This window comes from Protopterus annectens, chromosome 11.part0, assembly GCF_019279795.1.
Source record: "Protopterus annectens isolate FY-2018-M chromosome 11.part0, PAN1.0, whole genome shotgun sequence".
NCBI lineage: Eukaryota > Metazoa > Chordata > Ceratodontiformes > Protopteridae > Protopterus > Protopterus annectens.
Window position 1 is genome coordinate 409775425 of NC_056745.1, and position 25354 is coordinate 409800778.

Genomic DNA, 25354 nt, shown 5'->3' on the forward strand with positions numbered 1-25354 from the left:
CTTTAGTTTAAGTAACTTTTTAGCTCTTAGGATGTCAGAACAACCTAAGGCTGTTTTTTCTAAGTGCTCCGAGTGTGGCCATAAGCTTTCCCCTGCTGATGGCCACACTCTATGCGTTCGATGCCTTGGGGTTGAACACCTCACTTCTGGGTGTTCCATTTGTGCAGGGTTCAACCCCAGGGCATTGAAGGAGCAGAGGTCTAAGCTGGTCCTGGCGGGACTTTTGCCCCCAGACTCGGCTCCGGCCTCCGCTCCTTCAGGGGGAACCGTTTCTACGGTTACCTCCTCTCCGGCTCCCCCTCCTCCTCCTGGGACTCAACCTCCCTGTAGTGGTTCGGAGGAGAGGGAAGCTAGAAAGAAGGACCGGAGGGAGAAGCACCATAAGCGGCGGGCCGAGACCTCTGTTTCGGCCCCGCCTGCCAAGCGGGCTTCTCCTCCGGCCTCCTTGGCTGCTGGTTCTCCCCCTCCTCGGCTCCGGTCACCCGTGTGCTTTTCACTGGGACCTGAGGAGGAGGAGACCCGATCTCTGTCGAGGCTATCCAGGAGGCACTCAAGGCCTACCTCGGTAGCCTCGTCGAGATCGACCTATAGCTTGTCAGATGCTGATCTGGACCGGATGATGAGAAGGTTCATCCAGGCCCAGATGCAGATGGGAGTGCTCTTGCCTCCCCCCCCCTCTGGGGGGGGAGCTCGACCCCTTTCTTTAAACCTATTGCTCCTTCTCCGAACCGCTACCCGGGTTCGGAGCCGAGCAGCTTCGGAGCCGGGGGTGGGTCGGCGCCGATAGTACTCGGTACTTCGGATCCGACCCTGCCCTCGAGTGCTTCGGATCCGACCTCTTGGAGCCTGGATCCGAGCTTCGGATCCGGGGGGATCAGTGCTCCTTCGGCGCCATCTGTGTCGGAGCGCACTGTCCCCTCGGATCCGAGTGCTTCGGTGCCAGCTCCGATCCACTCATCGGATCCGAGGGGGAGCCGATTGTCGGATCCTTTGGTCGAGGTCGGCTCCCCTTCGGCGTTTGATGTAGTGGAGAGGGCTCTGTTGAGGGTCTCCGGACCCCCGGCACTTGCTTCGGCTCCGTCCCGCGCTCCATCTGTACTGGGTCAGGCTTCCACCATCCGGCCCTTGGGACAGCCCGCTCCTTTGCCCCAAGTTGTTCCCTTGGAACAGGTCACTGTTTGCGAGGAGTCCTCTGACAGCCCCCCAGAGGATGTTCCCCGCAAACATACGTGCAAAAGGAGGCACATTGACTCCCCAGAGTCTCTCACAGAAGACACTGACTTGGAGGAAGGGAAAGGCTCCCCAAGATCACCCCCTGAGGATGTCTCATTTGGAGACAAATGCTCCGCATAAGGGGGGGGGGTGGTCTGCCCCCAAGTCTTCCTCGGACGAGTCCGTGTTCTTGGAGGCATTTGACGCGGGCCCGTCTACCTCTTGGGTGTGCCCTCCTGCTGACCCCCTGGTGGACCTCATTACCACCAGGGCGTGGAAGGAACCGGACACCGTGGAGCCAATCCCCAAAAGGCCCGACCGTATTCTCAGTCCCCCGGCTGACCGTGCCCATTGGAGTAAGGGGCCTCCGGTAGATGCCATGTTGACGGCAGCTGCCACCAAGAGGGAACTTGCCCAGGAGAGTCCCTCAGTCCATCCCCCGAGCAAGGAGTCTCGGATGATGGACCGCTTGGGGAAGCGGATGTTTAGTTCAGCGACCTTCTCAGTGAGGGCGCTGAACTACCTGGCACATGTGATCAGGATGCAGCGCGATCTTATAAAAGAATACGCTGCATCCCCCCAGAGTCCATGTCGGAGGAGGACAAAGTGCTGCACTCCACCCGTATGGCCACTCTCAGGTCCGTCACGAACACCTCTATGCGGCTACTGTCCCATGCTACGGAAGGTGCCGCTAGAGCCGCAGGGGCTGGCCTAGTTACCAGACGTCAGGCCTGGCTCCGTCATTGCGATTTCATGGAGCCCTTCAAGGCGTCATTTGCGAATGCCCCTTTCGATGGTTCTGCCCTCTTTGGCAAAACTGTTCACGATACTTTGACCCAGAGCGAAAAGGACGGGAAGACGCTGTCTGCCGTCGGAATCTGCTTCTCTGTACCCCAGAGGCCCTATTCTAGGAACCAAAAGGGTCAGAAGAAGATGTGGTTCCGGAAGTCGCAGCAATCCCAGCCTGCTCCGGACAACCAGTCCTTCCGTGGCAGAGGAGGACAGGGAGGACGCCGCCCCAGGAGCAGAGGGGCTCCCAGGAACTTCGGGTCCAGAGAACCCTTCTCTGAACGGCCCGCGCAGCAGCCCTGAAGGGTTGCCCGGCTGCTCCACTCTGGAGGCAGTCGGGGGACGCTTTTCGGAGCACCTAGCGGCATGGGAGTCCAAAACATCAGACCGCTGGGTCCTCCAGATCATATCCAGAGGATACCGTATCCCTTTTCATCACACGCCAAAATTGAAATCCCTCCCCGACGTTCCACCCGGTCAGGGGGAGGCCGCTTTGGCAGAAATTAGCCATCTGCTAAAGAAAAGAGCCATCCAGCCCGTCCCCCCAGACCAGATCGGATCAGGGTTCTACTCCAGGTTCTTTTTAGTGCCAAAAAAGACGGGGGATCTAAGACCAATTTTAGACCTTTCACTCTTGAACCTGGCAGTTCCCAAGGAGAGATTCCGAATGGTCACGTTGCAGTCTATTCTCCCCCTTCTGGGAGAAAACCACTGGATGTGCTCCATAGACCTCAAGGATGCGTACTACCGTATACTAATGGACAGGCGCTCCAGGAGGTTTCTCCGCTTCCGGCTGGGAGCCAGTCACTACCAATTCCGGGTCCTTCCCTTTGGTCTCACCACAGCCCCCAGGGTGTTCACCAAAGTATTAGTAGTGGTAGCGGCCCACCTGAGGCTTCAGGGGGTGCAGGTCTTTCCCTACCTGGACGACTTGGCTTCTCACCGCCCCAACAAGGCATCTACTACTATTGGCGCGAGACTCCTTTCTCCATCTTGCTACTCGTCTGGGCATCACAATAAACACAAAAAAATCCAACCTAGCACCCACGCAGTTCATAGATTTTATAGGTGCCAGGTTAGACACGAGGAGATTAAGAGCCTTCCTCACTGCGGACAGAATTAAAAATTTGCAGCTCCAGGTGCGGGCCATTCTCCACGCAAGCTCTGTTTTGGCGGAGTTGGTCCTGGGGGCCCTAGGGTCCATGGCGGCAGCAATAGCGCTTCTTCCTCTCGCCAGGTTCAATATGCGCATCCTCCAATGGACACTCCTAGTTCAGTGGTCGTATCTTGCTCTTCCTATGCATCATCCCATTGCGATCAGCAAGGCTTGCAAGGGGTCCCTCCTGTGGTGGCTACACTCTCCAGATCTCCACGGAGGCCACCCCTTTTGTGCTTCTCCCGCTCTCGCCACGGTGACCACGGACGCCTCCCGCCTCGGGTGGGGGGGGCATTTTGCAGGCCGGACGGTCCAAGGCATGTGGAACGATTCAGAGACCTCATTGCATATCAATGTTCTAGAGATGAGAGCAGTGCTCTTAGCGTTGTTAGCACTTCAGGCCTTTCTTCCCGTGGGAACAATTGCGATTCAATTGGACAACATGTCTGTTGTCTGGTATATCAACAAACAAGGAGGAACCAGGTCTTACCCTCTTTGTCGAGAAGCCATGAGAGTGTGGGAATGGGCAATCTCCACCAACCGCTTTCTCATAGCAACGCATATTCCGGGTCGGTCCAACATCCTGGCGGACAAACTCAGTCGCACCATTCTTACCCCTTACGAGTGGTCTCTCAATACTCAGGTAGCGGAACGCATCTTCGCACGGTGGGGAACTCCTTGTTGCGATCTTTTTGCATCTCCCTCAAACACCAAGTGCGACAGTTTTTTCGCTCTAATACCTCCTCCCGGAGGTACCCCAAGAGACGCTCTGGTACATGCTTGGCCACCCGGTCTTCTTTATGCTTATCCCCCCTTGCCTCTGATGCTCCAAGTTCTTCAGAAAGCCTCTCGGTTGGGGTGCAGAATGATTCTCATTGCTCCATTTTGGCCTCGACAGATCTGGTTCCCTTTCCTAAGGTCTCACTCAGTGAATCCTCCTTGGATTCTAGATCCCATTCCGGATCTGATATCTCATCCGTCCCGCTTATCACCCCCGAACCTGGACAACCTGAAGCTGACCGCTTGGCTGCTCCAGTTCCACTCCTGATCAGGACTCCCGGTATTTCGTCCCCTGTTAAGGCCATCCTGGTGGCGGCTCATAAACCATCCACTAGGAAAATCTACCGCAGTAAGTGGAAACGGTTCTCCTTGTGGGCGGAGCGGCAAGGCCTAAACCCCTTCACAGTTCCCCTTCCTCTGGTGCTTGACTTCTTAACCACTCTTTTTAATGATGGTGCTAGCAGTTCCACGGTCAAAGTACAACTTGCAGCAATTTCTCATTATCATATTGGTCATGACTCCAGTCCACTGATGTCTGCCAAATTGTGTAAGATTTTCCTAAAAGGTACTTTCCTTCTCAGGCCCCCTGTAAAGCAAGTGGTTCCTCCTTGGGACCTTTCTTTGGTCCTCCAGGCCTTGACCGCTCCCCCCTTCGAACCAGCGGCTACGGTAGATCTGAAATTCTTATCTTTCAAGACGGCCTTTTTAGTAGCCATTACCTCGGCCAAGAGAGTCTCAGAACTTCAAGCATTATCAGCCAAACCGCCTTACTTGGTCTTTCATCCGGACCGTGTTTACCTCAGGACCAATCCGTCCTTTCTTCCTAAGGTAGCTTCTGAAGCAAACATTAATTAATCCATTAACCTCCCTGTTTTCTTTCCTAAATATCAAAACAAGGGTGAATACAAGCTTCATTCCTTAGATGTTCACAGGCAACTTAGATTTTATCTAAACAGGACGGATGGTCATAGGCAATCCAACCAGTTGTTCATTTCCTTTGCTAAATTTAATTTGGGCAAGCCAATTTCTAAAGTCTCATTATCTCGCTGGATTTCACAATGCATCTTATTGGCTTATCAAGCTTCTGGAAGGCCCGCACCGGAGGGTGTACATGTCCATTCTACCTGGTCAGTCTCTACCTCGGCCGCCTTTAAGGCTAGGATTCCTCTAGATGATATTTGTGCAGCAGCCACTTGGGCTTCATCTCATACCTTTATTTCCCACTACAAGTTGGATCTTACATCTAGGGGTAGAGCATCCTTTGGCTCCGCAGTGCTCCGGAATATCCTTCCATGATGGCCGCCCAAGATTCAGGTAGCTGGGGACTCTGTCCCACAGGTTGCAGACAAATGAATCTCCTACTTCAGATTTAGAAGTTATGTACTCACCATAGCGTTCCATCTGAGTAGGTGTATTCATTTGTCTGCAACCATCCCGCCCTCCTATCCCCCTGGCCTTTTCAGTTTCCTGCATATTATGTGTTACCCTTTTCAGGGTGTTCATGCTTTTGGCAAACACGATCTGAGGTCATGTAGGGAGAGCAGGGCATTATGGGTGAGGGGAGGAGCTGAGAGCTCGGATCCATAGCTGGTAAACCATGCCGGTTCGGATCCGATATCGGATCCATAACCCACAGGTTGCAGACAAGTGAATACACCTACTCAGATGGAACGTTATGGTGAGTACATAACTTCTAATTTTGTTGTCTTGGTGTGAAGGGGAAACATCTAACTCAGGAGAAGTTTGTGTCTTGGGATTTTGTTCACATGTGAGGGTGGAGTAAGTCGGGAGACTGACCAGCATATTGGTGGTGCTTTCGAGGCAGCAATGCAGGAGTTGTACTGCACTGTAACAAGAAACGAGAGTTGAGCCAAAGGATGAAGATTCCACCTTAAAGGTTAGGTTAATTCTCCCTGTGTTTACAACTAGTGCTAAGCTTTGGGTGATGACCAAATGTATAGATCATGGATATAAGCAACAAAAGTAAGGTTTCTCCACATGGTGGCTGGGCTCACTGTCTGATAGAATGAGGAGCTACATTGTCTGTCTGAATATTAGCATAAGTTCTGACTTTTTATGCATTTTCCACTTTGGAAGATTAACTGTTGATGAAGCCCATGGTGTGTCGGTCCTCTTATTTTCCTAGTCTTTATTGGCCCTTTCTCATTTTTGGTCCTGATGTAGAAACATATTATTTTTTGGTCTACTGGTTTCACTAATGAATCTGTAGCTTGACATGTTAGCTTTTTAGTTCACCTGTACCTTCTGACTTGTCTATCTATTCTTGTAGTTTTTCTGATTCAGATTTCTTTCTTAAGTCATTGTATAAGAAAATAAATGTGATCCTGGCCTAGATTTTCTGTTGTGGTAAAGCTATTTACAAGTCCATTGCACTATGTATTTTATTATTTTGATTTTTGGTATTCTTTCCTGAAACTGTAGTTTCAAATATTGTTGTGACTAGCAGAAACTGTTCAGTACTCTAGAGGAATATATTTTGTTATAGTTTTGATGGATGTTCTTCGTTTTTCACTGTTGCAGTCATCACACTTGGGTTATCTACCTGCAGGTAGCCCTCAGTCGGCCTGAATACCAGAGACTTAGTATTTCTGAGTCGGATGCTGTCGCTTCTTCCCTGACGTCAGATCGTCAGGAGTATAAAACAGGCAGCCAACGCCATTACATCAGTCTTTCTTGCCGAGGACGAGCCCGAAGCAGAAGCAGTTCGCAAGTGCCGGTCAGCCGCTACCTGAATTTTCGTTTTCGAGTTAAGTAACCCATTGGGGATCCTTTTTTCTTGCTCTAACCGATGTCAGAAAAAGTTAGCAATTGTCTTGCTTGTGGAAAGCAAATACCTCAGAGATTTTCATTCTTACTGCATCATCTGTTTAGTCCCAGACCACGACGTCCCTTGCTGTCAGTTTTGTGCCTTGTTTAAAGCCTGAACCATTCGTCATCGGGCTCTCTTTGTTGCTAAATTCTTTCGCTCTCAATCTCCGTATTCTGAAATGGCTTTGGTAAGCCATCTGACTACCGATTTTCCAAAAAAACGTAAGGATAAAGACAGATACAGACCGCATAGGTTGAAAACTGCAGACGATGCTTCCGTTAAGTTGGTTGCCAGTCAGCCGGTACTAATTGAGGTGCCTTTGCAGCCCCTGATGATCATTTCAGTGGATTCGCAGGCCTCTGCAGAGACCCATTCAGAGTCTGGTATGCCGCGAGGCGCTTCTTTGACTAAGGAACCAGTGGATGTCGCCACCTTGGATTGGTCCGGAGCCGCTATGCAGGCACTGGCTTCTGACGCAGTTTTTCGCCCTGCCGATGTTCAAAACAAACAGACGACTTCATTTCTAACCAAAACTACTGAGTTTCTTAGGCTCAGAGTACGCACTACGCCTAGAAAACTGATGACCAAAGCACATGCTCAGGCACCCATGCCAAAAAAACAAATGCTTAGAATGGCTGAAGACCTTATTATGCTGATTAGAGGAAGTCAGCCTTCCCCTGCAAAAGACAAAGAATCCAGTCCCGTTCAGGTTCTACAGACCAGGAGTCTGATGACTCTGAACTTTCTGATTATGAAGACATGCCCTTATCAGCCTATGAGGATTCGGATATAGAGGAATCCATTCCCTCTGCCTCCCCTCCAGAGAATTTTACTTTTGGTGAAACCATGCATACTTTAAGAGAGCATTTCCATTGGGAATGCCAAGACTATCCTCAGTCCAAAAAGAGACTCATGGAATTTTTAGAGTTGCCTCAGCACAGGCCTTTAGCTATACCCCCTGTCCTGGATGTTGTGGATGATGTTTTCATGGAATCCAGCCTTACTCCTGATACTTACCTGCTGCCCTAGGAAACCAGACAGTTACTACAGAGTACCTGATGCTCACAAGTTTCTTTTGAAAAATCCTACTGCTGACCCAGAGATTATTTCCCAGGGGCCTAAAGGTATTAAGGCTACTACAGCCAAGAATTCCACCCCTTCGGACAGGGATTCCAGAGCTTTGGACAAATGGGGTAAGAAGGTATACACCTCTGCAACTCTTGCTATCAGGGAATTGAATTGCCAGTTTCACAGTACAGGATTTTATTCCAGGATGTTCTGGTCCCCAGAAAGGAGTCCTGGAGGCTTGTTCTAGACCTTTCCCTTTTGAATGCTTTTCTCAAGGTACCTACCTTCAGGATGTTTTCCCTCCAAACACTGTATCCCCGCTTGCTAACTCGGGCCTTTCTAGTTTCTCTGTATCTGAAAGATGCTTGTCTTCATACTCCAATTCACCTTCCATTCGGGAAGTATGTACATTCTCTGTTTCTTCCTCTCATTTTCATTTTTGTGCTTTGCCCTTTGCTCTTTCTACAGCCCCAGTAGTATTCAACAAGTGCTTGGCTTCAGTCATAGCATTCTGCAGACTTCGAGGGGTACAAATATTTCCTTATCTGGAGGATCTGCTTCTTCAGGCTCCTGTAGGACCTGCACTTTACTACACTCCTGTTGCACAGTCTGGGTTTCACCATCAATCTCCGGAATTCTGTTCTGTCTCCCTCTCAGGATCGCATCTTTTTTGGGATGCAGGATCCAAACTGTTCCAATGCTGGCTTTCCTGCCTGCTACCAAGGTGTTGTGTCTAAAAATCTACTTTCAGTCCTTACTTCCTTTGTCTCACATGCCTGCCAGGCAATTTCTGAGGGCTGTGGGGTTCATGGCCTTGATCATCCCCTTGCTCCCTTTCGCCAAGCTTCATATGAGGAAGTTTACATAGTACATGTGGTCGGTGTGGCTTCAGCATTGCCACCTTCTGGAGATTCCATTTCCCTTGTGATTCCAGTTCCCTTGCTTCCTTGTCTCAAACTTGAGCTTCATTGGTGGATTAAGCACGTATCCCTCAACCCAAGTATCCCTTTCCAGCCTCCTACTCCATCTCAGGGGCTCTTTCCAGGTGCTTCTGATCAGGGGTTTGGGACTGCTTCTGGCAGCATGAGGGTTCAGCATCTCTGGGCTCCTCATCAGTGACTGGATCACAAATAACATCAAAGAGATATGAGCTATCATTGCTCTCCAAGCCTTCCACTCCCTTTGGTGCCCAGGCTGTTTACTGACAACACCACAGTCATGTGGTACATCAACAAGCAAGGGGGCACAAGGTCTTATCTTCTTTACTGACTATCCCTTCAGGCCTGAGATCTAGCTATCCAACTTCAGATATCTCTTCAGTCAGTTTACATTCCTTCAGAACAAAACCTGGTGGCAGAGTCTCTGAGCATGTGCAGGGCCCAACCTCACAAACGGATGCTTCACAGAGAGGTATTTCTAGATATAGTTCATCAGTAGAGTATTTCTCAAGTGGATCTTTTTGCCTCCCTATCTGAACAGAAAGCTTCCTCTCTTCTGTTTTAGAACTTCGTCCTCAGGCTTCAAGGTCAGAAGCCTTGTCTTTTTCATGCAATCTGATGTCTCTTTATGCTTTTTCACCTCTTCCTAGAGTCCTATGCAAGATCAAACAGGACTCTCAAAAATCCTGTTGGTGACTTCCTTTTGGCCCACACAGCACTGAGTTCCCCTCCTTTTTCATCTGCCCAGGTGCAGTCATCACAGTTTACCTCACCAAGTGGATCTTCTCACACAAGACTAGAGGTCTCTCCGTCACCCTCATCTGTCCACGCTTCAGTTTACACTTTCGGTGATGGGACTTCCCTTTTGACACTGGTTTTCTGTAAGGTTCTGTAGGAGTCCAGGAAATACAATTTCAGAAAATCATGTCTGTCAAATGGAACAGGTTTTCTGTTTGGTGTCTTAAGCTTTAACAGGATACTTTTTAGTGGGGGTGAGGTTCCTGTGGTTCTGTCTTAATTGTGTGAGCTGTTCATGCTGGCTTGGCATATTTTTCTGTCAGAGCTCAATTGTTTGCCTTTGAGTCCACCATTGGCCTCTCGTTTTGAGGTTAAACAGTTCCTGAAAAGTGTCTTCCACATCAGGCCATCAAGAAAGCCCATCCCTCCTTCTAGGGGCCTTCATTTTGTCTTTGCAAAATTGAGCAAGGCTTTTGAACATGCATAATCATCTTCCGTCCAACATTGCACCTGGAAGACTATTCTGTTGGTTGCCATCACATCCGCCAAGCAAGCTTCTGAGCTCCAAGCCTTTGATGGTGGTTACCTGTTTTTGATTTTTTATAGGGACACAGGGTGTCTCTGATTCCTAATCCTTTTTTAAGCCCAGGGTGGTCAGTGAGTTGCATTTTAATCAGTCTCTCCAGCTTCTTCCTTTTTTCCTTCTCCACAATCTGCTAGTGAGAAAGTTATATACACCTTGGATCTTCATAGACAGCTGAGGTATTGTTTACACAAGACAAAGGCTATATGTAAATCTGAGTAACATTTTGTTTCTTTTAATGCCAGGACATTGGGTTTGGCAGTTTGTAAGCAATTCTTCTCCTCCTGAATTTTAAAAGCCATTTATTTTTATTATTCCTTTCGTGGCAAACCGCATTCTGCCTCTGTTCAGGCCTTTTCTACCAGGGCAGTGGCCTCCTCTGGGGCTTTCTTCAAGGGTTTGGACACCAGTTCCATCCTTGAAGTTGTTACTTGGTCTTTTGTGCACCCTGATAAGAATTAAAAGCTGTGGTGTACTGGAGAGATGTGAGGCTATCTTTGGCAAGAGATCCCACAGGTTATGAATACTGTAACAGTGAAGAGAAAGACATCTACTGTTAAGGTAAGACTTTACACAGCTGTACTTTGTGCACTTACAAATTTGGATAATTTTGGCTACCCCTTTAATTGTTATCTCTTTCTTTATTTTTGCCACTCTAAGAAAATTGTAATAGCAGTAAATAAACTGTATGTTTTCCTCTTTGCACCTGCTGTATGTTGATTAGCAGTCCCCTCCTAGCCATTACCCATTTGTTCCCTTTCACTGTGAGGGTCGATTGGGAAGGATCATCATTCAGACATCCTTAGGGGTGGTTTAAGATTTTTTTCTGTGTTATGCTTAATCTCCTGCATGCACTTAAACGAAAGAGTCATGAAAAGGGTTGATAGTAGAGAATATCCTCTCACTACCACAAGGGGCATTTCCTTTAAACAGCCCAACACCACCTTCTGATGCACAATAAATGGTATCCCCAGCCTCTACCAGGGAGAGCACACTGTCCAGTGGGCCCTTGAATATTCAGTACCCCCCACCCTCACAGAAGAGGTGAGAGGGCTGTGGTGCTTTACTGTTCTCCCTCCCTCCCTGCCTGGCTTTTCCAGGATTGGGGTCTCTAATTGAACCCCATTGACGTGGGTTGCAGTCAGGGCACCATCCCTCTCTGCCATGGATCCAGGCTAACCTGGTCTTAAATGGGTTGATAATTTTGCTGTACACAAATTCAACAAGTTTTATGTTGCCAATATCTTTACTAGAATCTGTAAAGTGCATAAGACTTTAAGGAATAGAACTATTTAACCATCTTACCATACCATCAGGTCTTCCTTTGTTGTTTTATGACCAGCTCTTAAATTGTGGATTTCAAAACTGCTTGAAAGTTACCCATATATATGTATGGTTTGGTACAATCAATCACCATGAAATATGCAAACTGACCATATAGCTATACAAATAGCTGTAAGAGCAGAATCACAGAGGAGGATCTTTTGCAGCCCAACCACTCACTCCTTGATTTCCTTTCATTTTCCTGTATTTTTCTGTCCCAGGAGGTGTGTATTTCCTATTACAGTTGATGTCATATTACCCTTATTTGAATTGCCCTTGATGGTTGTTGGAAAAACTGGAAAGGACATGAAGGCCACCTTTTTGTGTAAAAAAAGGCCGACATCCTGGGTTGATTTTTGGAAGCACTTTCGTCAGTTATGCTTTGATACAAGCTGGAAACATTTACCCTTGCTGATGTTTAATGTGTTTTACAGGTGTTGCCTGCTACAGGCAATTACATAGAATCTACTGATACAGTAAGTTAATTGCGCTGCTTTGGTTATTAACTCAGTGAAGCAGATTGAAATGAAACTGAATACTTTACCTCTTATTTTTATCTTGCACTGAAAGTGCTATAGAATATAACTAAAATGCTCCTGTGAAAACACTGTTGCACAGTTTTGCAGTATTGTAATTTTTCATGTTGCATATAGGGAGGCATCAAATCCGCAAAGCAGGTCCTGAAGAATATTGGTGTATGGACCCTGCAGATCCTGACACCCCTGGAAAGTTGTTTAATAGCAGTAGGACTAGACAGTGGAACAGTCAAGGTGCACAGATATGTTTTCTTCTAATGCATTAACAGCTAAGCCATTAACCTTAGATGTGTTTTTGTAGCATCATCTCTGTGAACATTGCTGAAAATATTCATAATGAATTAAACAAACACATTTTCCTTTTGCCTCATGTTGCAATAAAGACTGTGTTGAAATCTGTCAGAACGGATGCAGTACTTCAGGAAATGGTGTTGCATGTTTATTTCATTCTCCTTCTTTCAAATGATATGTTCATTTTGTTTATCTAAATATATTTAGTTTTGTTAGTTTACCAACCTCTGTGTCTACTGAATCTGCTCAATTTATCAGCTATTGCATGCTTATAATCCTCGTAAATTCTGTTTTACTCCCTAAGCATGTGCATGCACTACTGTTCATATAACTATATGTTCTTAATCACACATCTGTTTATTAATGTGAGTTCACCGTCTTCTTGTATCTGTTATAATATTTAAATGTATTTACTTATTGGTATATTGGTAGACAACATCTGTATTTTATTTTATATTATTGTATTTATTTTATAATTTAACTAGATAAGCAGAGACTGGTCCATGGACCCTTTTCTGTGTTTCTTGTATTACTTTTTTCTTGCTATTTAAATTACCAGTGTTTCTATCTACTTGCCATGTGTGTGTCTGTTGTCAAGCATAGTCACTGTTTCCATTTGTGCATATGATTGTGTGCAATGTCTATGTTTTTCTTTTAGTGGCTGTTCTCTAACCAAAGTATGCAGCACCAAGTCATTAAAACAGCAGTGCAGTTAAAATATAGTTTCAGAAAATACTTCTGGAAAAGAAAAAGTGATTGCAGTACCATTCTGTGACTCTCTTCTATGAACAAATGTTCCATTCATTGATACCTCACATTTAGAAGCAGGGTTGTTCAACAAACATCATATATTACATAGTTATATCAAGTGTTATTGGGAAAAACACTTACATCACACTCGTACTCCCCCAACCATCTGTATCAACTCCAGGGTCACTTTTGCATGGTGATGTATTTCAATTACATAGAAAGACCTCATAGCCAGTCTGACGTGTCCATTTCCTGTCCTGTTGGATAAGCTAAAGAGACAGTCAAATAAGCTTATTTTTCTGCTCATTCAGCATTATGTGCCTATTCTGTGTTTCTTGAAACACTGTTTGTGACCCTGTATTTCTTTGGGAAGGTTATTCATTCATCCAGTACCTTTTCATTAAAAATATATTTTTTATTTACTTTAGCTGTCTAAGGTGCATCTTCAGATTGTGTCCCTTGTGTTCTTACACATATGTTTGTTTGAAAGTTGTTGCTAAACTGAACTCTGTGGATTCCTTTCTGGTGCGAACATTTGTGGCATACCCTTCTTCTGTAGACACATTTCAAGCTTGTACCAATTAAAGTAATTTTTGTCAGCCTTGGTATATAGTTAATAGTGCAGTCCATTCACCATTTTATTGTCATCATTGACATGTTTCTGATTTATCTCTTCTTTTTGCAGAGAGAAAGTTCTCCAGAACTGCACAAGTTCTAAATTATATTGTATCACATGTGCATGAACTGGTAAGAACATCTTGTTTTCTGCTACTGGATAGTCCTCCTTTGTATCACGGCACTCCACCAGTCTTCTTTGCTGCTTTTTTTTTTCCTTTTCTTTTTTTGCATTGCTTGCTTTCTTTTATGATATGGATTTACTGTCCTGTAGATCCATTTCAACAGTGTTTTTTTGTAATTTCTGCTGCTTTCCCTGCTTGTGTGTTTCTATCCTGAGTTCTTCCTTCCAAGATGTATTATATCTTTTGGCACTAGATTGAAGCTACTTTTCAGATGCTTCATTCTTTTTTTTTTTTTTAAACACATTGAATTATCACTTGTTACATGGGAAAACTTATGTTTGTAAAAACGTAATAAAACCATGTTAACATGTTCACATTTCCAAAATTATACATTACATATATCATATAATGAAAGCAACATTCCATAAGTTGTTCACTTCCTACCTTCTGTTAAACATTGTTCCTCCTCTAAAACATTTTTCTGTATGTATTGTTCCCACAATTTCCATTTTTAAAATGTAATTTATCCCTGCCCTTTTTTAACAATCAAGTATAGCTGGTTTAGATTTTGATTTCCATTTTCTTGTAACTGCTTTTTTGGCAGCCTCCAGAATTAAACTTAGCAAGGCCTTGCTATGTCTAGGTAACTCAAATCCTATATCCCATCTCAAAAAAAAAAAAAAAAATTCCTCAGTTTCATTCACTCACCCTGTATTCCTGACAAGTAATCTGTAGGGAATTTTTAAAATCTTCCAACACTTCCAGGCAAAAATTTTAAATCTTCTAGATTTTGTTGCATATTTGGGAGCCATGCATATTTCCTCCCATTATTCCTTTGTGAATTGCATATCTAAGCTCTGTTTCCAATCTTTTTTTTATCTCTTCTGATTGATTTCTGTAGTTATTGTGCAATATTTTATATGCCCTACTAATTATCCTGTTTTTAACAGCAGCTTTTGCTCTAGATTCATTTAAAAACTCAGCCATTGCAGGTCTTTTATTTAGGATTCCCTTATCCCTTTCTCTTTACTCCGATATCAATCCCTGATAGGGAAGACAGTCAGTCTGCAACCCAGATATCTTATTGGCCTTTTCCCATTCTGTTGCTTTTCCCTCTCTTATTATTTGTTCTCAATACCTTGATTCTTTTGTCAGCTTCCTCCAGTAAATTCCAGCCCCCTCTTACCTATTCTTTTTATCCCCTAATTGCAGTCATCCCTATTGGCAGAATCTCCTTTCTCCATTCCTGTTTTGGCTTAGACCTTAGTATACTTTCTGCTGCTGTATGAATATAATATTCTGTATGACTGCTGCTATTCTCCTTAAGAATCTACGTCCAAGATCCCATTTTTTTCCTTTTTTCTTGAATTACTCCCCCCTGCTTCATCATCACCCCTTTTCATCTTTGAAGTGCAGCTTTCTGTTTGTATTGTATACAAGAGCCTTAACTGTGTAGCTCGAAAATATCGCTTCAAATTATGTAGGTCCTAAATCTTGTTCTATTAGAAGGATCACTTTCTCCCACTGACTGTTGTCATATTCCCCTCTCATATAAAATCCTATAACTCATTATTAATTATAGTCATACCTCTCAACTCTACAGATTTTCGCAGAATGTCCAGACTTTTCCCTCATATTTTTGGTCCATTTTTCATAAAATTGTGGTTTTCTGTGAAATTAGTGGCAAATCATTAAAGACTATAGTTAGAAAATAATGACAGACATTTGAGTTTCAGACTCCATACCCTTCAGAAATTTTATGCTAATGTAAAACCTGTTATTATATCAACTTTCTGTGTTTGAAAGAGCAATATTTAAAATTGTCCCTCTTTTATTTATGGCTTTGTCCAGATTTCTTGCTTTAAGAGGATGAGCGGTATGATTACAATCCACAACTTCTCCTCTGTTTGATGAAAATATTCCTGACCTGTGTATAAAACTGAGGGGACTAAAACATTTTTACTGCTTCTATCTTGATATCCAAATCTATAGGAAAGAGCTTATAGTTTCTCAGTTTTTGTATTATCTTTTAAGTCTGTTTCAACATATCCCTAGTTGCAATAACAGAATTATTTTTAATCCATACTCCTAATGCTTCATTTTATCTTGTCCCAAAAAGTAGTTTATAGATATAGCCTTTGTTTTATCTTCATTCATTGTATACCCCCTCCAAAAAAAAAAAAAAGTTCATCTCAGACTGATCCACAAAACTGAGATATCCTGTTTCTAGTCCCTCCAGGTACAACATAATATAATCTGCAAATAAAGCCACTTTCCTTGAACACCATACCAATTATGTCCTTGAATTTCTGAGTCCCTTATTTTCTTTGCCAGTGGCTCTAAATATAATGCAAATATCAAAGGAGAAAGAGGATGTCCCTGTCTGGTTCATGCAGTCAGCCACAATCTGAGAGAACCCTCTCACTTTAATTTTTGCTTCCAATCCCATACATTTCCTTCTAATTAACCTAATTATTGCATCAGGAAATGCAAATTCTTCCATAGCCCTAGTCATAAAGTATCCGCTTTCTCTTGCAAGTGCTTTCTCTGCATCAAGACCCACCAATAACAGTGGTATTTTCTTACATTCTGCTTTCCTCTGAATCATCATTATTTTATTATGTTGTGAAATGTTTGCCTCCCCTCAACAAAACCATATTGATCCATGTCTGTAAATGTTGGCATTACCTTTGCCATTCTTTTAGCCATTATAGATGTAAATACTTGATAATCATAGTTTAAAATTGAAATGGGCCTATATGAAGCTGGATCAGATGTGTATTTACAATATTTAGGTATTATAACAATCACAGCTTTTTTCTAGGATGCTGGTGCTTCCCCTCCTTTTAAAATACAGTTAAATAAAACATTCCAGAGCTTTATCAATTTCTTCCCTTCTTAGCTTCCCATTTTCCACTAGAATACCATCTATTCCTGCAGACTTTTCTGCATATTGGTTATTCATCACCAGATATTTGTCATCTCCTGCTATCTTAACTGTTGTTGAGCCTCATTTACCTCTAACCTTGGCGTATTTAAGTCTTCCATAAATATTTCCATTTTCCCACTTCTTTGCTTTACACAAATTTCATAACATTTCCAAAATCTCTAATACCGCTACAGGATTTTTGGTTATTTTTCTTGTTATAGGCTCCCTAAGTTTGGCAATAACCCTTTCTACTTTTGTTGCCTAAGTAATATGCCAAAAGTTTTCTGGAGTTATCAAATAACAGTTGCCTAACAGCAGTCTTTATAATCTCATGCATATTATCCAGGTACTCCCTTATTTTCTCTAGCACTGTATTAGTGTACCTCTTGTTCTAAGAGATTTCCCTTATTTTGTAATACTTTAACCTTTGTCAAGTCCTTTAAATAATTCCTATTACTTCTTAAGCGTATCTCTTTTTATTTTATTTCTAACCTATTTTTAAACTCCACGTTCATTTTATATCATTCACCTAGGTATAACTTCTGGAGTACTTTCTATCTTATCTAATAACTCTTAGATAGTTTTTACTACCCATTCCTTATTTTATTAACATGTAGGTGGGGAAGCACCAGTGTCTCACCTTACTGCATTGCCCTGCATTTTTATTTTTGCAATTACTGGCCCATGATCTGAACCAGTTATTGGATGTGAACAAGTTCTCAGTTAACGCCACAAGTTCCTGTGAAGTATAATTTCTGTGTAGTCTAGCCGAGTTATTGTACCTTGGGGAATATGTTAATTCTGTCCAAATTCCTACTACTGAATTCATGTCTTTCATACCAAATGTTTTCATAAATGTCTTCAGAAATCCACCCTCTTTTGTTATATTTTCCCCTCCAGACCCCCCCGGATGCATCCTCATTGCTGCAAATCAAATTCTAGTCACCACCTGTAAGCTATATTCCCTGATAAAAGACAATTATAGCTCACAACATTTTTTAAGCTCCATAATAGCAGTTTTAAGTTGACTATAGACATGTCATGCTAATCCTTATCCCTTGTCAGTAGTCCCTTACTACCACAAATTTGCCATTATTATCTTTTTTCCCTTATATTACTGCTGGAGCTTCTCTATCAATTAATTTATGTACATCTCTCTTCCTTTGCCCCTGATATTCTCCAGAATATCCATCTTAAAATCCTTTATTTATCAAATTCACATGCTCAGTTCTTTATAAATATGTCTCCTGTAACATTGCTATTTGAATTCTGCATTTCATAATATAATTAAGTATTTTTTTCTTTTTGTCTATACTTGTGAGACCATTCGCATTCCCAGAAAATATAGAAAGTGTCACCATTATGTTAAGAAGTCATTATTCCCACCAGTTATGTATGGCAGCTGTTTTAATTGTTGGTTTCCAGCTTTTGTGTTATGCACCCATTAATGTTTGGTAGTTTAATCCTTTACACAGTTTTCTTTCTTATCAGCATTGGAACATGCACCACCTTTTTATAAGACTTTTTGTTTAAATGAAAACCCTAAAAAAAAATCACCCCTAGAAAATCCTCATAACCTATTAGTTTAATACAAACACCTATAACTATGTGCATCTTCAAATGATGAAGTTTAATCCTCCTAACAGGAACATTTGTGCCAAACAGACATCTACTAACTCTGGTTCTAATTAACCTGAAACTGAGGTTATCCATGCTAAAACACATTATTACCTGTGCTTCTACTTACACTAGTTGTCTTTTCTTTTTTTTTTTTGTCTTTATTCACACAGATATGAAAACAAGCCATATGCATTTAGAAATCAGTAACTTTTAGCCTTGAAACCAGTGTCCTGTCTTTTAGTGTCCTATTATCAGCTTGTCTCTGTGGAAACATAAGATAAAAAATAAAAATGTACCCCCTGCTGTTGTAACAGCCTGAAAGACTAGCTGAAATATATAGTGCTAAAGAAAACCTTTTCATTATATTCGGTGCTCATATATTTACTTGTTTCTACTTACAGTTTGGTATTAGATTAAGCCAGGGGTCTTAATCCAGAACATTCACCTATGCAAAAGTATACACCCCATCCTCCATCTCAGCAACCCAGAATTACAGCCAGTTAACATAAACTTGCTTTTGTTAGCTGTTTTTCTCTTTTTGTACAGTAATGCCTACATTTCTTAATACCAAAAAAGGGAGAAAAAGAGGAGAAAGAGGGAAAAAAGGTATTGGTTTACTTTAGTAACTTTATCACATACAAGAGCAACAAAAAATAGTTTACTATAAAATATGTAATTTATATTGTGAAAAGTTTTATAGAAATACTGTTAAGAACAGAAATTGTTTTACTTATAGTTATCTTTTTGCTTCCACTTCCTTCAGGGTGCTTCCAAACATTAATGACATTTAGTTTGACAAATGCTTTTCATTTCCCCACAAGGTTAACAAAGCCAACAAAAGTCTACTCTTTCCACTTATTTTATACAGCTGTATTTCACAAATGTGACTGTTGCTTTGCATTTTCACATTTGTACAACTACAGTGGACATAAGTGTATACAAAAATGCCAGGTTTTTGTGATATAAAAAAATGAGACCACATTAAATCCTTTCAAAACGTTTCCCACATTTAATGTGACATATAACCTGTACAGTTCATTGAAAAACAAACAAATCTGTTAGGGGAAAAAATAAAAAATGTACAATACTCTGGTTGCATAAGTGTGCACACCCTTAAACTAATACTTTGTTGTGCGTGCACACCCTTAAACTAATACTTTGTTGAATCACCTTTTGATTCAATTACAGCATTCAATCTTCTTGGGTAGGAGACTATCAGCATGGCACATCTTGACTTGGCAATATTTGCCCACTCTTCCTTGCAAAAGTGCTCTAAATCTGTCAGATTGTGAGGGCATCTCTTGTGCACAGCCCTCTTCACATCACACCACAGATATTCTATTGGATTTAGGTCTGAGCTCTGGCTGAGCCATTCCAAAACTTAAATTTTCTTCTGGTGAAGCCATTCTTTTGTTGATTTGGATGTATGCTTGGGATCATTGTCATGTTGAAAGGTGAAATTCCTCTTCATCTTCAGCTTTCTAGCAGATGCCTGAAGGTTTTGGGCCAAAGATGTTTGGAATTTGGAACTGTTCATAATTCGCTCCACCTTGACTAAAGCCCCAGTTCCAGCTGAAGAAAAGCAACCCCAAAGCATGATACTGCCACCACCATGCTTCACCATGGGGATGGTGTTATTTTAGTGATGTAAAGTGTTGTTTTTGTTCTAAACATTACATTTTGGAATTGTGGGCAAAAAGTTCAACCTTGGTTTTGTCAGACCATAACACACTTTCCCACATGCTTTTGGGAGACTTGATGTATTGTTTTGCAAATTTTAGCTGGGTCTGGATGTTTTTCTGTGTAAGAAAAGGCTTCCGTTTTGCAACCCTACCCCATAGTCCAGACATATGGAGAATATAGGAGATTGTTGTCACATGTAGTACACAACCAGTACTTGCCAGAAATTCCTGCAGTTACTTCAGTGTTGCTATAGGTCTCTTGGCAGCCTCCCTGACCAGTTTTTGTCTTGTCTTTTCATCAGTTTTGGAGGGACGTCCAGTTCTTTGCAACCTCACTGTTGTCACATATTTTCTCCGCTTTTTGATGACGGTCTTCACTGTGTTCCATGGTATATCCAATGCTGTGGAAATTTTTTTGTACCTTTCTCCTGACTGATACCTTTCAACAGTGAGATCCCTTTGATGCTTTGCAAGCTGTCTGTGAACCATGGCTTTTGCTGTAGCAGGCAACTGAGTAAATGTCAGGAAAATCCTACTAGGACAGCTGAACTTTATTTAGGGTTATTCAGAGTCTCTTTAATTGATGGCAGGTGTGTACCCAAGAAGACAATGCTGTAATTAAATCAAAAGGTGCTTCAACAAAGTATTAGTTTAAGGGTGTGCACACATAGCAAAGTATTAGTTTAAGGGTGTGCACACTTATGCAACAAGCGTATTGTACATTTTTTTATTCTTTATATTTTTTCTCCCAACAGATTTGTTTGTTTTTCAATTGAATTGTACAGGTTATAGGTCACATTAAAAGTGAGAAAAGTTTTGAAATGATCTATTGTGGTCTCATTTTTTATATCACAAAACCTGGCATCTTAACAGGGGTGTGTACATGTTTTATATCCACTGTATTTTCTGTGTTGCTGCTCTTCTTCCTGTTCATCTCCATCTCTCAACTCCAGATTCTGTTTCAGTTCCAAGGTACTGGCAGTTATTCTCATCAACTCATGTGGTTTTCTCTGTCTCTGACATTTTCCTTTGGAACATTGGAAAAGGTTTCAATAGCCAAGTCTGTCCTTGTATTTTATTATCAAAAGAATGTGAAGCAGAGTACCATTCTGTTTGATGGCACAGTTTTTGTTCAACATACTTTTGCCTTTCCTCCTTAGCCTGTTCTGCATTAAAAATAACTTTGATCGACCTGAAAAAAAATTGAAGACAGCAGGATACAACAGATTGAATCTCACACCTGGCTCTTGTCATTCCCTTATTACTGGAATTTATTTCTCTTCTGCCTGGTATACAGTGAATAATCATTTTCCACAAACACTCTACTGTCTCCAACTTTTAATGTATTGCCCTTTTGCCACAGTTTTGTCAGGATCAACTCTTACTTGCTGGTAAGTTCACATCTTTACTAATAAAAGTCTTTTCTGGTTTCTAATGTCCAGATTATGGTGTGTGCCTTTTGAATTAACAGATGTTCGTGTTTCGCTGTTGCAGTCATTACTTTTGGGTTATCCTGCTGGCAGGCTACCCGCAGTCGGCCAGAATTCCAACGTCTAGGTCCGGCATCAGTTGCGGTCGCCTCTTCCCTGACGTCAGTGCGCCAGGGGTATAAAAGATTCAGCCAACGCCATTTTCTTCAGTCTTTCTTGCCGTGCGGTGCCCGAAGCAAAAGCAGTTTGCAAGTGCCGGTTGGCTGACTCCTGAGATTTTCAAATACGAATTTCAGAACCGAAGTCTTCATTAAAGCTAAGTACCCCGTTGGGGAAACTTTTTTCTTGCTCCAGACCGATGTCAGAAAAAGTTAACAGTTGTATTTCTTGTGGGAAGCAAATACTTCATAAGGATTTTCACTCTTACTGTATTCCTTGCCTAGGCCCTGATCATAACATTGCTAGTTGTCGGTTTTGTGCTAGATTTAACCAATGCACTATCAAGCGTCGGTTCGATTTTGCATTCCATTACTTTGGCCGAAGATTTAATTATATAATGCCGTCGGATCAGCCGACAACCGTAGTTTACAAAAAACGCAAGGATAAGGAAAAAGATAGACATCCGAGGTCCAAAACTGATGACAAAGCCTCTGCTAGACCAGTCGCCGGTTCTCAGTGAGGCACTTTCACAGCCCCCAACACCCGCTACCTCAGAGCCACAGGCCGCTTCCGACTCCCACGTGGAGCAGACTGGGCCTCTGGATACTCAAGGTATTGGACACTCGGAAATCATTCCCTCAGATGGGTCTGGTGCCGCTGAGCAGGCATCGGCTTCTGAGGGTGTATTCAGACCTACACAACTATATATTAAGCCATCTTCAGCTTCAAAGACTAAAGCAGCACTAAAGACAAAGAAACAAGTACAGCATTCTCCTAATCGGACTTCCATGCCTAAAAAACAGATGCTTAAAATGGCTGAAGACCTAATTACTTTGATCAGGGGCTCCCATCCCCCTCCTGATAAGAGGCCTAGGCAAGAGACAGAGTATGATTCTTCTGATCAGGTTTCTATTTCCTCTGATTCCTCTTCTGAACAGGATTACTCCATGCTTCCCTATGAGGATTCTGATGCTGAAGAATCTATTCCTTCAGCCTCTCCTCCTGAGGATTATTTTTTGGAGAAACCCTGCATACCATGAGGGAACATTTCCACTGGGAGAGCCAAGATTATTCTGAATCTAAGAAAAGGCTCAGAGACTTTCTGATACTTCCTCAGCACAGTCCCCTTGCTATTCCACCTCTTCTAGACATTGTAGATGATGTATTTTCAGAGTCTGGCCTGTCCCCAGACTCTTTACCCCCTGCACCTGCTAAGCCAGACAGATACTACAGGGTCCCGGATTCTCATAAATTCCTGTGTAAAAACCCAGCTGCTGACCCAGAAACTATATCTCAGGGTCCCAAGGGGGTTAAAGCTTCCACTGCAAAAAAACATGTCCCCTCTGATAGGGATTCCAGGTCTCTAGACAGATGGGGGAAAAAAGTCTACACTTCTGCAACCCTGGCTGTAAGGGCTTTAAATTGTCAGTTTCATATGCTTGAATATCAGCAATATTTAATGTCACTGCTTAAACAGAAAATGTTGACAAATACTAAATGTTCAGAGAACAAGAAATTTGCAGGATTTATTGCATGCAGCTGAACAAGTGGGAAAACATACTTTGCAATGTGGTTATGCTTCTCCGGAGGCCTCTTGCAGGGCCGCTGTTACAGGTTCTGTTATTAGAAGGCATGCTGGGTTAAAGGAACAAAATCTGCCTGATCATGTTAAAGCAAAATTATTAGATGCACCATTACAGCATGATACTTTGTTTGGTTCTAAAGCAGAAGAGGAGTTGAAAAAATAGAGGATAAAGCAAACTCCATGCAGACAGTCAAGGATTTCTTACAGGTACAGCCACCCAGGTTTAGCAGAAACTGGCCTTCTAAAAATTGGTCCTTTCCAGCATCAGACAGACCACAAAGAGGCAGATACAGGCGTCCCAGAGGCAGATCTCAGCCCCAAGGCTCATACAGGCCTAAACAATGGGGTGCTGCTACCTCCAAAAGCAGAGAAGACAAATAACAACCTTTCAGGAAACAAGTCTCAATGACTTTCCTCTACCAGATCCAAGCACTTTTCTTTTGGCAGCCCCCTTAGGGGGAAAAAATAGCACTTTTTTCATCAAATTGGCAAAGGATTACCCAAGACAAATGGGTCCTGAACATAGTGTCCCAATGCTACAGTTTCCATTTTCACACTCTACCAAGGTCAAAAGGTATGCCAGACCTGCCACACAATCAATGGGCAGAGACACAAATACAAATTACAGCCCTCATGGATATGAGGGCCATTCAGCATGTACCACAACAAGAGCAGGGGCAAGGATTTTACTCTAGACTTTTCCTAGTACCCAGAAAGGACAAAACCTGGAAACCAATACTGGACCTGTCTATACTAAATACGTTTCTGGAAGTTCCAAAATTGAAGATGTTGACTGTACAGCAGCTACTGCCCATGCTGGGCAAGAAAGCTTGGCTCGTAACTTTGGACCTAAAAGAGGCATACCTGCATGTCCCAATCAGACAATGTTGCAGAAGATACCTCAGAGTCATAGCTGGCTCAATGCATTACCAATTCTCTGCACTGCCCTTTGGCTTATCTACTGCGTCCAGGGTCTTCACAAAATGCCTGGCACCAGTAATTGTGTTTTGCAGACAAAAAGGAATTCAGATATACTTGGACGACTGCCTAATTCAAGCAGAGAACAACGACATTCTACTAAAGCATCTGGCATTTGTAAAAAGATTACTAATTGGCCTAGGGTACACAGTAAATGAAAATAAATCAAAACTAGTGCCCTCTCAAGAGATAATATTCCTGGGTGCAAGCCTAAATACAACTGCCCAGATGGCTTATCTCACGCCAGACAAACAAAAGCAACTGACTACTTACTTCAAGATTTTGGCAACAAAAACCCACTTATCTGCAAGGAAAATCCTGCAGGCCTTGGGTTTCATGGCATCCTGCATTCTACTAATTCCATATGCCAGACTGCATATGCGGAAACTACAATGGTATCTAAAAAGTGTTTGGACTCAACATTGCCACAGCCTGGAGACACTAATTGCACTCATTCCCTGCCCTGCAACAGGAGTTTTGATGGTGGACAGAAGCCTGTCACCACAACGAGGGTCTGCCGTTCAATTTACCACCAGCCAGACAAACAGTGACAACGGATGCATCAGACTATGCCTGGGGGGGGGCCATACGGCAGGAAAATGTATTCAGGGCACATGGCCTGCAAACCAGATGCACCTTCACATCAATCAAAAAGAGATGTTAGCTGGTCAAAATGCCCTAACAACTTTGAAGGACCTACTTCATCCAGGACAGTTACTGATAAAGACAGACAACACTATGGTCATGTGGTACATAGACAGGGAGGTACACATTCCTACCCCCTCTGCAGACAAGCAATAACCTTATGGGACACAGCATTGGCTTTTCAACTTCACCTGAAAGCACAATTCCTGCCAGGAAAAACAAATACTCTGGCAGACGAACTAAGCAGAAACCTCATGGATCCCCACGAATGGAAACTGGATCCACAAGTCTTCAGCATGATAATAAGGAAATGGGGATGCCCAGACATAGATTTATTTACCTCCCCTCACAACTACCAATTGCAGAGATTTTGCACAAGAATTTATCACAAGCAAGCATGGAAAGTGGACGCCCTATCCTTCAGCTGGAAAAATCTAACAGTATATGCCTTTCCCTCATTGCCTCTTCTTCCCAGGGTACTCCTAAAGGTCAGACAAGAGAAGCCAAAAATTATACTGATTGCACCAGACTGGCCACGCCAGCACTGTTACCCAATCCTGAAGAGCTTGTCTTAAGGTCCAGCATGGATACT

At 42.9% G+C, this 25354-nt stretch overlaps 1 protein-coding gene across 1 annotated transcript in view; it reads left to right on the top strand.

The window, feature by feature from the left end:
• APAF1 (apoptotic peptidase activating factor 1) overlaps positions 1-25354 on the top strand; it is a 2040921-nt gene that overhangs the window by 1144331 nt on the left and 871236 nt on the right. Inside the window, exon 21 of the mRNA XM_044087206.1 lies at positions 12071-12187. Coding sequence (XP_043943141.1) covers positions 12071-12187 — 117 coding nt within the window. The remainder of the gene's footprint in view (positions 1-12070; positions 12188-25354) is intronic.